The 15167-nt window shown below is 38.8% G+C and overlaps 2 protein-coding genes across 4 annotated transcripts; both read left to right on the plus strand.

Annotated features, from left to right (window-relative positions):
* Window positions 1–3793: 3793 nt before the first annotated feature.
* Window positions 3794–7494, plus strand: LOC311256422 (transcobalamin-1-like). Of its 3 annotated transcripts, none has more exons than XM_084351496.1 (6): window positions 3794–3868; window positions 4915–5014; window positions 5112–5168; window positions 5249–5390; window positions 6888–7024; window positions 7156–7494. In XM_084351496.1, exons 2-6 carry the CDS (start codon window positions 4954–4956, stop codon window positions 7215–7217), a joined length of 459 nt encoding a protein of 152 aa, XP_084207622.1. In that variant the 5' UTR covers window positions 3794–3868; window positions 4915–4953; the 3' UTR covers window positions 7218–7494. The 3 variants fall into 3 exon arrangements, with proteins under 3 accessions (XP_084207622.1, XP_084207620.1, XP_084207621.1); XM_084351494.1 differs by having other exon boundaries at window positions 3795–3845; XM_084351495.1 differs by lacking the exon at window positions 3794–3868 and adding an exon at window positions 3963–4033.
* A 4574-nt stretch (window positions 7495–12068) lies between these two features.
* On the plus strand, window positions 12069–14912 carry LOC311256423 (cobalamin binding intrinsic factor-like). Its single transcript, XM_084351497.1, has 5 exons — window positions 12069–12138; window positions 12473–12567; window positions 12735–12876; window positions 13671–13807; window positions 13923–14912. Exons 2-5 carry the CDS (start codon window positions 12501–12503, stop codon window positions 13982–13984), a joined length of 408 nt encoding a protein of 135 aa, XP_084207623.1. The 5' UTR covers window positions 12069–12138; window positions 12473–12500; the 3' UTR covers window positions 13985–14912.
* Window positions 14913–15167: the final 255 nt, after the last annotated feature.

Here is a 15167-nt window from a genome sequence, read left to right on the forward strand (position 1 = left end):
ATGTATATAATACTTACTAATAAACGTAAGTTTCAGTTAACTAAATTGAACAACAGAGCTGTAATTTTGATCTGCTGGGCCATCAGATGAATTATCCTCCAGGCCATCATAAAGTTGACAGTTCAACTAAATCAGAACGCACAGCTCACCTGTACAGAGTGGAACAAAGCAGCACAATGACATCTAACATACAGAACATATATGATAGATGACAAGAGACCAAAGTATGTAACACATGGACAATGAAACATTTAAATATTTAAACATAGCATAAAATATTAACATACAAAATAATAATTAAAAAACCCCTGTTCACAGCTGGGATCAAATATGATCGTACAATACCAGAGGCAAAGAGTCCAAATGTACCGTGTATAAAACACTGGTATTATAAAAATAAATCATAAGATAGTAAGTAAAACATTGTATTTACTTTATTGTAGTCATTAAGAAGCAGATGCAAAATTGTATGATCATAATCAGTATATTAATCAGTATCATTCCATTTCATTAGAGCTATTTTTGGGCCACTAGAGGGAAGCAGACACAAGCTGTAAACACAACATTGACTTGGTTAAGAGGCATAACATCATAAAGTTAAAGGGCAACTCCACCAGAAGAAGCTGCATGTCACTTAGTGGCTGAGTTGCATTGTGGGTAATGTAGCACCAGGTTTTGAAAAGCAGTCCAGCAGTCTAACATTACACTCCTCTTGGACTCATTATGGACAGTTTAAAAACAAATGATCCAAAACAATATAGCAGAGCAGAGATATAACCTTTTTATTCCACACATTCTTCTTTCTTTTCAAAACACGGTGCCTACATTACCCACAATGCAACTTAGCCACTGAGTGACATAGCTGGAGGCAGTTTATCAGATTACATGCAGCTTCCTCTGGAGTCACTAAAGACTTTACACTACTTTTTCACACATCCGTTATTATCAGCGTATTCAGTAATATTCCTCAGACCTGTAAACATGCTGTAGTGGCCATTTGTCGGAAAATCAAATTAACTAAAACTTATCAAAATCAAAGAGGGTAACTTCGGCACCATGGGGGTGAATCGTTCGCAGGCAAATAAATCATGTCCATTCAAAGTTTGTATATTCTTTCTGTTGATTTATTTACTCCAAAACAAGCAAGCAATACAAAGAAAACAAACAAATCCTGTTTCTTTCATGCTTCTCTCGCGCTGGTAAAAAACCATTTGCCCACCCAGGTGCATTCTGGTCCTCTACCTGCTTTCCTACATATATAACCTCCAGTGCCCAGTGTTACCCAATTTACAAAGAAAACAAAAACTAAATAAGCAAAACAAAAGGATAATATTTACCTTAAATTATTAATAATAGAAAATAGTGTCATGAATTGAATCAAAATAAAACTATACTAATCAAACATTATAAATAACAAATAAACAATTAAATAGCTCCAACACATGCTTTAATGGTCAAAATTGGTGGAGTTACCCTTTAATTAGCTGAGGGTAACAGTAGAGTAACAATCCTCACTGAGTGGAATACCTTTCACATTACACACGGTCATTTGACTGTTAAAAACATTGATTATAACCTCTGGTAAAGGCCAGCGTAAAACTATTTATAAAATATAAACAATATATTAAAAATAAAAAACAGGGCAAAAATCTAAAAGGAGCTGTTGGTAACTATCAGAGATGAAAATATCCATTTATTGTATATGACCTGAAGGAGTGTAAGACACAAATCCAGAGATGTACTGTAACTAAATGTGATGAGCAGAGTTGATGAATCTCATCAGGCTGGTAATCATTGTGAACACTTATTCATATAATATTGTACCTCTTTCATTACATCACAACTTTTATCTAAATGATGTGATTCTTTGCCTTCTGATAAGACTTTTAAACAAGTTTTTTCTTTGTATTTAAAAGTTCCTGCACACTCTGCAGTTAATTCTTTTGGCTGATCAGGCTTCAATCTTCTGAGACTTGGATGTGTACAGACTGTGCCTCACTGCCGTCTCCTGACCTTCCTGTAAGCTGTGTTGCACCTGCAGGGCTGACAAAATTACACTTTTATCATTCTTATTAATAAATGGAATCTGGTGACATCACATAATTTCAAGTATAGCTCCACCTACCATAATCCTGAGCAGAGGTCTGATAAGAAATAACTGAAAACACGTGTGTGCCTGTGCATGAATATGTAAGCACTGGTGGGTTTTAAATAAATGACTAGTCTCTTAGTGTCTCTTGTCAATGTTTAAATCCTGTCTTTAAGGACATCTGCTCACCCTGTCATGGTCACAGTTGTTCCCTTCTCTTCCTCCTGTGCTTATGATGTTCCTGACTCAGTCATTCCTCATCTGACCACCAGGTGTCGTCGGTGTGCTTCACTTTTGCACACCTGTGACCTCCTGCCTCTCCAGCTGCTGCTAAGTTATAAAGTTCTTCTTCTTCTTTTTCATCTTTATTTTATTTTTATTTTCCTTATTTCATCCTTCATTCATTTTCCCATTTCGTCCCTCTTTCTTCTCCCCTTCTTTCTTTTAACTCTTTCCTTTTTTTCTCCTTTCTACACTTCCTTTTCTCGTTCTTGTTGTGCTTTGTTCTGCTTTTTCTAATCTGTATTTAATTGTATTTTATCCTCACATTTCTAGTAACCAGTCTAGGAAACTCAGTTCTTTGAAACACCAAACAATGCTGAAAAAGGCAGGCTTACCCAAAAACATGGAAGGCACTTTCATAGATGGATTTGGTTGTTACAATCCTGATCCTGTGGATCTCTGAGCACTGTCAGAATATCCCAACTGTTTTTGTTGGTTTGAACAGAAGACATTTTAAAATATATCTTGTGTAGTATTAGCTGCACTGGAAGCAATCAAGTCAACTGCAACTGGTTTGATATTGCATAAAGAAAACACAACTCATTTGAGTTTGACGAGGTTTTGTTTTGAAATGCACAGACCGTGTGAACAGAGATGCATGCTTTACTGAAGAGAGAGTTTTAAAACATATACTAATACGTACTTGTTTTAAATCAGACCTACTTTAGCTTGTTGGTAAACTTTATAATAATGCCATTAATTAATGGTATATATAGTTCATTAAACATTGATGAATACTTACTTAACTCCTATCAAAATGATTTGCAAACCATTTATTAAGCAATTGTAAAAGTTTATAGACATCAGTTGAACTTATATAACAACCATCCAAATAGTGTTTATAGATGAACTACAGTATTTATTAACCAATTACAAAGTCTGAACATCAGTGGAACTTTACAGTCAACTGTTTTTTAAATAAATGTTTTATAAAGCCTTTCATTGTTTGTCAAACAGTCAACTCATGTTTAATTTACTATAAATTAACATTTCATTCATGATGGTTTTTATCAAATGTAACCAGCTTGTTGGATAAGTGTGTCGTCTGAAAGGTGAAATCTTTGACAGTCACTTGACCTCAGTCAAACTGACCATGTGGATTTTGTTGTGGTAAACTCCATTTTGGAGAAGTGAAGAAGTGAAATGGTGAAAAATTAAAGGATTTGTACTTGTGTGTTTGTTCATTGTGGTGTTACTTCCTCCAACACTGTAGGTGTTTTCTCGGGCTCTCTCATAAGAAAAGAGTCACTTCCTCTTAGTGGAATGTATTACTGTTAATGAACATGTTTAGTTGCTCAATGTGTTTCCTAATGTATGATTGTGTTTAAGCATGTGATTACCTTCGGTTTTGGTATGATGTGATTGTGTGGAGGAGAGATATATAAAGAAGTGATCAGCAGTTCACCCAACACTCAAAGAGGAAGGACCTTCTGTTGAAATCAATCAACGGCTCCGACTGATACGTCTGTCAGAGGTGAGAAGGGAAAGCTGAAGGAGGTTAGAAAAGTTTTAGTGATGTATGTTTTCTATTTAAAGGACACTTGCTAATTTACTTTTTGGTACATCTTAAAGATATATTTTGGTGTGCATGGCATGAGGTGGTTTGAGCTGCCCAGCTGGTTCACAGATCTCTGTTAGGCCTGAGCTACTTTGTATACATTGGTGAGTCCTGCCATGTTATGTTAGAAAAAAATCAAAGCTGTCCCTTTGAATTGATCCCTGTTCATTCCAATGAACAGTTTTATACAGTGTTTTTCATGTTCCATGGAGACGTAAAAGATGTTTGACATTCAATCAGAGCAATAAGACAGCGTTTCTAATCAGTTGCTGTACATCCCCTTAAATAATACTTCTTCTCAGCAGGCACACTGCATGCATTTGCTGTTAATAATGGAAGCAGAGATGCAAGTGGAGTGAAAGGTGACATAGACAGGCAGCAGATGGATGATTATTGTCAGCCTAGAATCTTGTATTAAAGCTGGGAATGGAAGGATTGTCGAAACCAGCAAGAGCAAACTGTAGGTGTGTGCTTTGTGTTAACGGAGTTAGCTTGACTCAGGAGCTGTTGAATTCAGCGGCTGAATGAAAGTCCGTCCCTGCTGCTCACTCGTCCTTTAGCTAGCGGCTGTGTGCTGTGAGCCTGGCACATTGCTGTCATCGCTAACCGTATCCAAGTACCTCAGGCCTCATTCATGTGTAAGAAACAGCTATTATTATCAAAATGACTTTAAACAAGGAACATGGCTGGTGTTAGTACTCACTGCTGTCAGGCCAGCAAACCATGCGCAATAGTCATGGGCAGAGTATGTAGGCAGGCAGGTAGCCTGTCCAGTCTTTTCACACAGGCCGGATGAGACAGTTTGGTGGTTATTAGAGGCCTGAAACAGCCACACATACTCTGAGAACATTTGATTTATTGATTGTTGTCAGGATGTCAAGAGATTTTCTCCAAGAATCTTGCGTAAATACATTCAACATTTACACAGGCTTGGTAGAGATTGTTTAAGGTTCTTGAGGTATGTTTGTGTTCATGTCTGTGTAAGTAACATTTCAGGTTCAGAGTTTGGTTTCCAGACGTCAGGATGAAGACGCCTGCTCTGCTCTCTGCAGCCCTGCTGTTGGTTTCTCTAAGTCCAGCTGCAAGTAAGCTTCAGCGCAGTTTCTTCCAGTATTACTCTATTAAAAATCCTGTTCAGTGAAACAGTTTAAATGGTTTTCTTTTCCTGTTTTCTTCTTGAAGGGTCGCACAAGACTGAAGCCAAACCCAGTGGACAAAACAGGGGTCCACAGAGGACAGGTCACCAGTCTGTGACAGTGTACACTGTTTTTCTACTCCCTATGTTATCTTCTCTACTTACTTTGACCTCCTTTTTTTAGGTTCTGATACAACTCCCTTTACTGTCCTTGTGACAAACTCTGTGTCACCCACCCCATGCAAGAACTACAACACTTCCGTAGTCTTCAGAGGGATCTTGTTGGGTGGAATGAAGAGACTGCAGGACTCAACCAAAGACTTCACGTAAATTCATCACATCAACTGTTTCTTTAAGCTGAAACACGAGTATGAATTAATAACATCCATTTATTTATTTAGATGAACACCTTCTGCTTCATTTTTTCACCACTTGGAATTATACACTTACAGACTATTCTCAGAAACGCTTTTATTTCTTGTTCTCTCATTTTGTGTTTCAAAGTAATTTTTTTTTATGTATTTGGGCGTCACTCAAATCAGAGAGTGTCATCAGATAACTGTTGCCGTTAATGGACTCATGACTCACCTTGCTTAATCATACTTCCTCAAGTTGAGCAACATTGAGTCAGAATGTAGTCAGGTTGGATTTTTGCCTAACTAATCCAAACTTTAGTCTGTTCACAGCGACACTACAGTAACTGTGTGTTTTCTGGGCACAGTCAAAAACCATTCACACCTTTAGCTGCTAGACAGTGACAATTTAAGGGTCTCATTTGAGAATTTAAGCTTATAGATTACTTTTACTTTTACTCTAAACTGCCTTTGAATTGTATGTATTTATTACCACCCAACTTTACATTATCTTTGTATCTGGCTGCACTGCTAAATGCTAACAGAAAGACAGTCATTTTAGCTAATCCTGAATAACGGAGCAAAATAGGGTTGACCACACAAACACAAGCTGGTGCATTCAAATTAATCCAAGATGAGTCTATAGTCAAATGCAATAGCTGTTTTCCAGAGTTTTCCCTTGTCACTCACTCAGGTGATACAAACAGCATGCTGCCTCTGTGGCCATACTCTTTTTTTCTTATTTCTCCTTCCACATGTGGATGTACAGTAGTCTTCTGCTGAGGCTGATTTGGGCCGATCTGGGGATCAAAAAGTTTCCTTATCATTCCTCTAGAACTGGAACTTTGCTGACAAAATAATGGCACCAGGCCCTGCTTTTTCCTGTCCGAACGACGGCACCCCATTTGGGCTGAACTCTGCAGGAACTGTTGCAAATCATGCAAATAATAGCTTGCCTCCTGGAAATTTAGGCAGTAGCAGCATTACAAAATGCAGAATTTAACAGCGCAACAGCTGCTGGTAGACAACAACGTCAGCAACGTCCGTAATTTGTAATACAGTATGTTCAATTGACGGCTACAGTCAGTCTTTGTTTTTTTTACCAGAAAAAGGCAAAGTATTCGGGCCAGCAGCTTTTCCAAAAGTCTCTGTTTTCAGGCTCTGAGTAGTGTGGAAGCCAGGTGTAAACGTAGCAAAACGTATGCATTTGAAAACGAAAACATTTAATGGATGTAGCCTAACTGATGAATGCCTCGATCATCAGGTGGCGTTTTCTGGTTTTAGTCTTATTCTGTTTTTTCTGCATTTTGTTTTTCTTTCTATTTCACTTTCATTCTTTTACTTTTTAGTGCCTGCTGTGTTTTAATGCTTCATAAAGCATTTTATAATGTCTTTGTATAAAAGATGAATAACACTATACACTACTATCATATCTAAGGCCTTCATCAATCATTTCCTGTTGTCCTGCAGGTTCACCTACACAGAGGATCCAAACTACGGCCCGTTCCTGCAGAGTGTCAACGGTTTGCCTGGAAGTCAAGAGAAACGTACCTACTGGGAGCTACTGGTCAAGAAAACTGACGGACAAATCATCAGGCCTGATGTTGGTGAGTCAAACAAGAAGAGGTCTTTCTGTCTGTCTGTCTGTCTACTGTCATTTAATACACAGACAAAATCTCTCCCTCATTCTTGTTCTGCCTGTAAATGAATTTATACCCTCTGTGGATCTGGTTTGCAGGTATTGGATGTTACATTCCCAACAAATATGAGAAAATCATCCTGAACTACAACAAATACTGAAGAATCAGCAGGACATCAAAATGGCACCCGAAGAAGAGTCAGATTCAAGTGTATCATTCTCTTGTATCTAGAAATCATTATTAATCAACTAGGACTCATTGGTCTTTGGTGTCCAGTAAGAATTCATAGCTGAGCACACAGCCCTTCATGTTACAAAGCCAAGTATACACATGGAAAAGAACCATATTGTTGTATAACTGAGATGGAAACAGTAGATATTTTGTTTCTTTCTCATGATTATTTTTATGGGATTTCACCTTCAGCTGGAAATCCTCAGTTTGGGAACATGGTCATTAAAATATACACTTAAAGTTATTTGCACATTCATTGTTTGATGATTTTTTGTGGATCAATGAAGAAGGAAAAAACTCCTTTACCTCTGAAGTTTAGTAAAGTTTGGATTTTTCAGTCTATTTTCTGCTACAATCAGTTTGCTTTGCTGTTGACGTTTCTGAAGACGGATACATTCAAATATGTACGTGTCATAGGCTGCATGACAAATTGACATTCCAACAAAATGTGCCATATGGAGTTCACATCACGCATATAGCCAGTGGTTACACCCCGCTTTTCCAAAACCCCGCTGTTCCGAAAATAGACTTCCATTCATCGTAATGGCGTTGTTTCTCATTTTTTCTAAAGACCCCGCTGTTCCGAAAAGGCTATTGTGGTACCCCTGACCCTAACCATATTGGGAAGTAATTGGATGTTGAAAGTCGGATTCGGAACAGCGGTGTGTCCGAGTGGGGGTGTGTCGGGATGGAGGGGTTTGGCAATGGAGGTGTTTCGGAATATCAGGCTGTTCCCATAGCCAGTGACCACAGTTCAAGGCTGCATTTCAACATCTGTAAGTGTGAAACCACCAGATATTTTAAAGGAGACCTCGGGATAACTGTTGGGATAACTGATAACAGCTGTATTTGAGGTGGTATAAACAGGTATTTTAAGCTAGTACATGATGTTTTCCTTACCTTAACCAAGTGTTTTTTCACAATTTAAAAAATAAAAACTTAGGAATGTCAATAGACAAAAACATACAACATACATTGCCAACAATACCGTAGCAAACACTGTTGTTTTTTAAATGATGCACACTGGTGAAGATGCTTTCCTGAGTTGTTTGTGTTTTGTTAAGCTGCAGTGTGTTCAGCCCTCAGTTCCACCATATTAAACACACACAGGGGTTATAAAAGAACCAAGTGTCCCAAAATCAAAACTACTTCCTCTAATGAGAATGCATCGCTGCTATCATGTCACTTGTTCAATATGTCCTCTGTTCTTTGTACGTCACAGTACAGGGTGTCTTCATGTTTGATGTTACATCCAACAGCAATATGAGCTGCTCAAAGAGGACGGATCTTCTGTGGAAATTTTAGAAAACTCAAATACCTAGCGTTCTTACACAGGGCCAACACAGAGCAGACAGGAGAGTGACTATCGTACTGTCATTCATCAGGTTGTCAGAAACACAGTTCTAACTGTGTGCATAGGCAACTGTCTGCTAACATGTTAGCTATATCAGCTCTATGAAGTGAAAATATATTAATGTGTCTACAGCTGGTTCTGCTGCCACTATGGGGCCAAAATACCTTTAAATCATCTTTAAGTTTAACTGTCCCTGAAAATGATATGAATATGAATAATTATATGGCTTTAATTACTTCACTGTTAAACACACAATATGTAAGTTATGCCACTAGGGGTCCCTCCATCAAAACAAAGCAAAAGACATTTTCTGACTGATGTGGGGGAGGGGAGGGCCGGGTGGAGCAGCTGGGAGTAGCTGCTGCAGCTGCTAGAGTCAAGTGCAGAGCCAGACCGTCTGGAGGAATAAACACTCGCAGTAACATCCGATTCTGCCCCTCACCTGTTGTGTGTATCCTCTTCAGGTCTCTGACATATTCTACACATACAGACATTAAAACTGTAGTGGAATGCTGGCATGATGTCCATATGTCTGTCTACAGGTCATTTTCAGGTTGATTTTTGCTAAGACTCTCTAGCAGCCATGCTTGACAAGGGTGTGAGAAGTGCATCTCATGCATCCAGTGTGAACTGTCTAACCTGTAAACATGGACGCCGAAATGAAAAGCGAGAGGTAACGACACTCAGCAGCACTGCACATGCATCCAGTGTGTCTAGCCTGTAAACTTAGTGCTGTCATAGTGCAGCAGTTTTAGAGATTTGAGTACAATGAGAACATGTAGACATGAAAGTGTTTCTGTAGAAAACTGAGGAAAATAAAAACAGGATTGGGTATACAGGTATACCTATCTGATAATGCACTGATAAACATTTCAAGCAGTAATATTTGCCATACCTGACTGAATCACCACTGTGTCTTTTTGATCTGCAGAGCAACAGAAATCAGATGTGGCACATATCAACACTTTCATGCAGCAGCTTTTATATTGAACCTCCATTGTTTATATCACACAAGGAAGTAAGTAGAAGAAAACACATCCTGGTTGGGGAGAAAAAACAACTGCATATAAGTATGCTCTCAAGCAAGTTGTACAAGATTATTAAACCATGGGTCTGTGTGTATTTGACAGTAGGTGCTTTCCCAGCCATTGGGGAGAGTTGGCACATCCTCGGAGGTTACAACATTTTTCATGTTTTTAAAACTCAGCTCATTAAGATGGTTTATGCCTGCACTTGAGTATGACAACATTAATGCATCTAACCTTCATTGCTTCGAACCTTTTCCTGTCATCGCTCATGTTAAATGTCACTATAGCCAGTCTCACAGCACATCTGTACTCCATCATTGATCACGATCATCAGTCATCACAGTACTTATGAACCACCATCAAATTTCATATTGATCTGTTGTCTGACCATAGACACAGAAAAAATCATGCAAATGAAAACATCTAAATTGTGAATTTGGCTGCATATAAAACAGTGAAGGTTATCACAGAGAGCAGCTCCACTCTCCACTTGCACATTTCCAAGCATAAAAAAAATCTGAGTGGAAACAGAACATTCAAAGAAAAAAATGTTGACATATCAGAAAAAAGTTTTTACACTTAAGGTAGAAAAGTCACTAAAAGCAAAATGGGTGGAGAAAAGAAAGTGCAGTGGAAACAGACTTAGAGAACAAATCTTGTTGTGTGTCCAATGAAGACACAAAAAATAGACCCACAAACACATCAGATGTGGAGCGATGAGGAGGCTATAACGTTCCTTGAATTAATACATAAAACAAAGATAAATGCCATATTTCCATTCTGTCATTTAACTGCACCATCTTGTTGTGCCCTCTCCTTCTGAGAAGCTACACCACCAGCAGTTTTCTCCAAATTCTGTTAAAATCTGCTCTCCATTTAGATGGAAACTGAGTGCTAGCTATAAACATGAAAAACAAGTTTCATAGTGTGTGTGTCAGGGGACATGCAGAGGATGTTAGGGGGCGAAATTACAGGCAATATTTGCAAATAATTTAATAAATATATGCCTGGAATGGCTCCTTTTGTGACACTGTTAAAGGGAAATCAAAATGTTTGTAGTTAAAACAAAACTTTAAAAAAAGTTTATTTCGTCACCCACGCACGCACACACACACACACACACACACAATATCAACTGGATATGAGCTGACTCGCATGACTGCATGATAATTCACCACTCAAAGTCAATAATAAAATACCAAAATACCAGTTCTTTCAGTGGACATACTTTCACGGTGTGTCACCACAGGAGTTACATCGCAGCGCCTTTTGTGACTGCTAGCTGCAGTGGCTCCGCTCAGTACTGTTACAGTAAAGTTGTGGAGTCCACATCAACAAGGACCTCTCTTGGACGTCAAATACCTGTTTTATTGTGAAGAAGGCCCAACAACACCTGAGTAGGCTGAGGACGGTAAAATCTGTTGTTTGTTGTTTGTTGCTTAACTTGCAGCATGTAAGCAAAAAAAATTAAAGTCAACACTTCTACACTGTCAGACTTTATAAAACAGGCAGCAGAATTCATTATCAAAAAACCTTCAATTATGATACTGATGTGAGAATGTATCAGTCGATTAGTTCTGAGAAAATGAGGTGTCTGTCCATCACAAAGACCTCTCTTGGACGTCAAACATCTGCTTCATTGTGAAGAAGGCCCAACAACACCTGAGGAGGCTGAGGACGGTAAAATCTCTCCACTTTCTGCCTTTGCTCAATTGAGAGCAATGTTGCAACCCCAACCAGGAACCTCAGAGCCTGTACTACCAGTCTGAGAAGCAGCTTCTTCCCCCAAGGCTGTCGCCAATCTGAACCTGGCTAACTGCTGAACTCTGCTACTGACTCTCTTTTTGCACTTCTGCTTGTTTATTGCTATTTGACAGCAGTTTTACAAAATTCCAACATATACCACCTCAAGTAATACAAGTTTGTAGATCTGTTGTTGTTCTTGTCTGTGTTTATTTTATGGCGTGTATGTTCCCGTGCACCATTTTGGTGAGCCGCAGCCTTCCTATAATTCACATATGTGTCTGCTCATTGAGTTAATGACAATGAAATTGGATCGAAATGAACTGGGGTCAACACAGGCACCTCATCTCTCAGATATCACTGATGCTCTGTAGATGCCAATGATGTTCTGGGCAGTTCCAGTCACCTGCTGCAGACTCCGCCTGTCTCGTCTGTGCACATGCCATGCCAATCTGTAATGTTTCCAGTCAGGATGTGTTACAGTTGCTCAATTGTTCATTGTTAATGATTGTACAGACTGGTTTGTGAATGTGAGAGGGAATGTTATATGTTTTTTCAAGACGTCCTGATGTGTAATGATTGGTTGTTTGTGTATGATGTGATGTGTGGAGGGGATTATAAAAGTTTCTGACCAGGAGCTCTTCCAACAGTACCAGGAGCTGCAGCTAACCCGAAGAACAGTTCAGAGCCTGACAACTTGACAAACTTCTCCTGCATCCTTCCAGGTCTGAGAGGGAAAAGGGAGAAGGAATAGTTTTGATTGTTTGGCATGAGCCTGAGTTAGGGTTGACACGTTTTCAATTTACTTATTGTCTTTTTACTTGTTGCAAAAGTAGCAGAAAAGGCTTAAAGACAGCAGACACTCACAGTCAGCACTGTGCAGTCCTGCACTGACAGATGACTGAAACCTAGTTGAAAACTGGTTATAGAAAATGCACAATCTTGCATTAACTTGTACAAAACTAAGGTGAAATTGAACCTGCTTTTGTGCAAAATCTTGTCATTTTAAGGATGATATTCTTTGATGTTGCTCCTTTGTCTCTGTTTGAAACTGTTCAGGTTGACAGTCTGCTGTCTGGCTGACAGGATGATGACTCCAGCTCTGCTCTCTGCAGCCCTGCTGCTGCTGCTGTTTGCTGGGGGTCCAGCTGCAGGTAAGCTTCAGAACAGTCATTTGTTTCAAAGGTTTTTATCATCACTAAATACAAAGTGTCGTCAGCCATGGCCATTGAGAAGGATACAGTTATTCTTGCAGTTATAGAACAGTGTTTGTCCTCTTCTTATTTGATTGTCTCCACCAACTTTGACTCATTTCTTTCAGGCTTTGGTCCGACTAACATTAGTGTCCTGGTGACAAACTCTGTGACAAACTCTCCCAATCGCACCTACAGCACTCATGTGTCTTACAGAGGAATCTTACTGGGCGGACTGAAGAGACTGCAGGACTCCAACTCAAACTTCACGTAAGATCACTATATCTACTGTTCCTTTTCTTTATCACCAGCATGAATAAGATGTCACTTAAATGAACACATTTTGCTTCATTTCTCACCTGTTGTAGCTCCACAGCCTGTGAGGGCAACAGCTTTCTTCTTGTCCGCTCATTTTGTATTTCAAAGTGGCCTTTCATGTGTTCTGGCATTACTCTGAGCCTTCCTTTAATTGTCAGATGACTTTATTACACTTATCACACTTATATCTGATCACAGCAGAGTATAGCAACTACCCGTATTCTGGGATCAGTCAAAAAACATTCGACACCTTTAGCGAGTGATGAGTTAAAAGGAAAAGTTCAAACAAAAATGAAAACTCAGTCATCATCTCCTCCCTCCATGCTGATGGAAAGTTAAGTATGTTTAGTACTCCAGAAAACATTTCTGGAGGTTCACAGTAAAACAGCGTTGCAGCATTCTCCTAAACAGCTGAAGTAGCTGGAGACTTGTTTTAAAATGTAAAAAACAACCCTCGACACACAGTTAAAGGAATATCTTTTCGAGTCACTTTGGGGTGGCGAGGCTTCTGGAGGCCTGGATCACACTGGACAAGCTGTATGGAGTCATTTGATGTTTGTTGTTTGTTGCTTAACTTGCAGCATGTAAGCAAAAAAACTTAAAGTCAACACTTCTACACTGTCAGACTTATCATTTATTATCAAATAACATTCAATTATGATATTAATGTGAGAATATATCAGCAGACTAGTTCTGAGAAAAGGAGGTGTCTGTCCTTCACAAAGTCATTTCCTGTTGTCCTGCAGGTTCACCTACACTGAGGATCCAAACTACGGCCCGTTCCTGCAGAGTGTCAATGGTTTGGCTGGAAGTAATGAGGAGCGCACCTACTGGGAGCTACTGGTCAACACAACTAACAACCGAATCATAAGACCTGATGTCGGTGAGTTGACCAAGAGAACACCTTTGTATCTGTCTTTTAACAATCAACATCGGCTGTATATTGTTCTTTCTGTAAATCCATTCTTAATCTTGTCTCTCCTTGATGTTGTTTGCAGGTATTGGATGTTACATTCCAAATGCAAATGAACAAATCATCCTGAACTACAAACGTTATTAAAGGATCAGACGCCACTGGACATCAAGATGGGATTTTTGGGATTATTATCAATCGACTATTTGTGTTTGTTGTTCAGTGAGAACTAATATCTTAATACTTGACCCTTAGTGTGCTGTTCATTAATAGTAGTGAGTGACGAGGAAATAGTTGACAATAATTGATGATTTGATGATTATTTCATGGGACTCTACCTTCTTCTGATATTTCCTGCTTGGCAACATTGTACTTCCTCATGAAGATTTCTTATTATTACTTATTGCTGTGGAATCACATGCTGCTATCATGCACTTGAAAACAATGTGTGAATCCATTTGAATTAAAAAAAAATATATATATATCTCATTAACAGCATCAAAACTGTATTTAGCATTATTACATGTTTCCACTCTGTTTCCTGGTTAAATCAGCAGTTTATCAAAATATTGCAACATATCATAAAATTGCCCAAACCAGACTAATCAATGCTAACACTGCATCTCTTTAGACGCTACATCTTCTTGTTAAGCATCACTTTGATTTAGTGTTCAAATAACATTAAAGCTTTACTGTGTTTTTCATCAGACATACAGTGTGAGTTTTTGACACTTGAATGTTGTCTTTGCCTCCACTGAAAGCATCTTGACTTCAGATTTCTTTCAAGGAGTGAAGCCTTGTTTTCACAAGGAAACCATTTTTCTTAAAAGGTGTCTTTTTAAAAGGCAATACAGAGACACACTGACTGTAGCGAGTAAGGAAGGTTTAAAACTTCCTTACTGTAACTAAAAGTTGTTAAATCAGAAAGAAGCTGCTTCAGTAAGATCAAATGACTTCAATGTAAGTGTGACTTTAAAAGAACGGATCCGTCCTGAAATATGTATGAAGTGCTGAACAAAAATAAATGTGCGAAGTGTAACTAAAATGCTCCTTTTTGTAACTGATCTTTGTTACTGAAAATGATCCTTTCTGCAAATAAACCAGGTGAAACCGGCAACTATTGTGATGCAAGATCCAGCCAAGTGTGTTATACTTTCTTTGTCATGAGTTGTGTTCCAACTCCACCAAACAGGTTTTAAATCTGAAGTGTACGCCCCGTCAATGTGAGTCAGTCAATTCAACTTGATTTTTTGAATGTGCTGTGTTGGTCCCAAGCAGTGCAATGCAGAAATAACCAAAAGAGCTGCTCACTTTTTGTAAGGACAGTTGA

The sequence above is a fragment of the Pagrus pagrus genome (genome assembly GCF_965226575.1).
Source record: "Pagrus pagrus genome assembly, chromosome: 4".
NCBI classification, from domain to species: Eukaryota; Metazoa; Chordata; class Actinopteri; order Spariformes; family Sparidae; genus Pagrus; species Pagrus pagrus.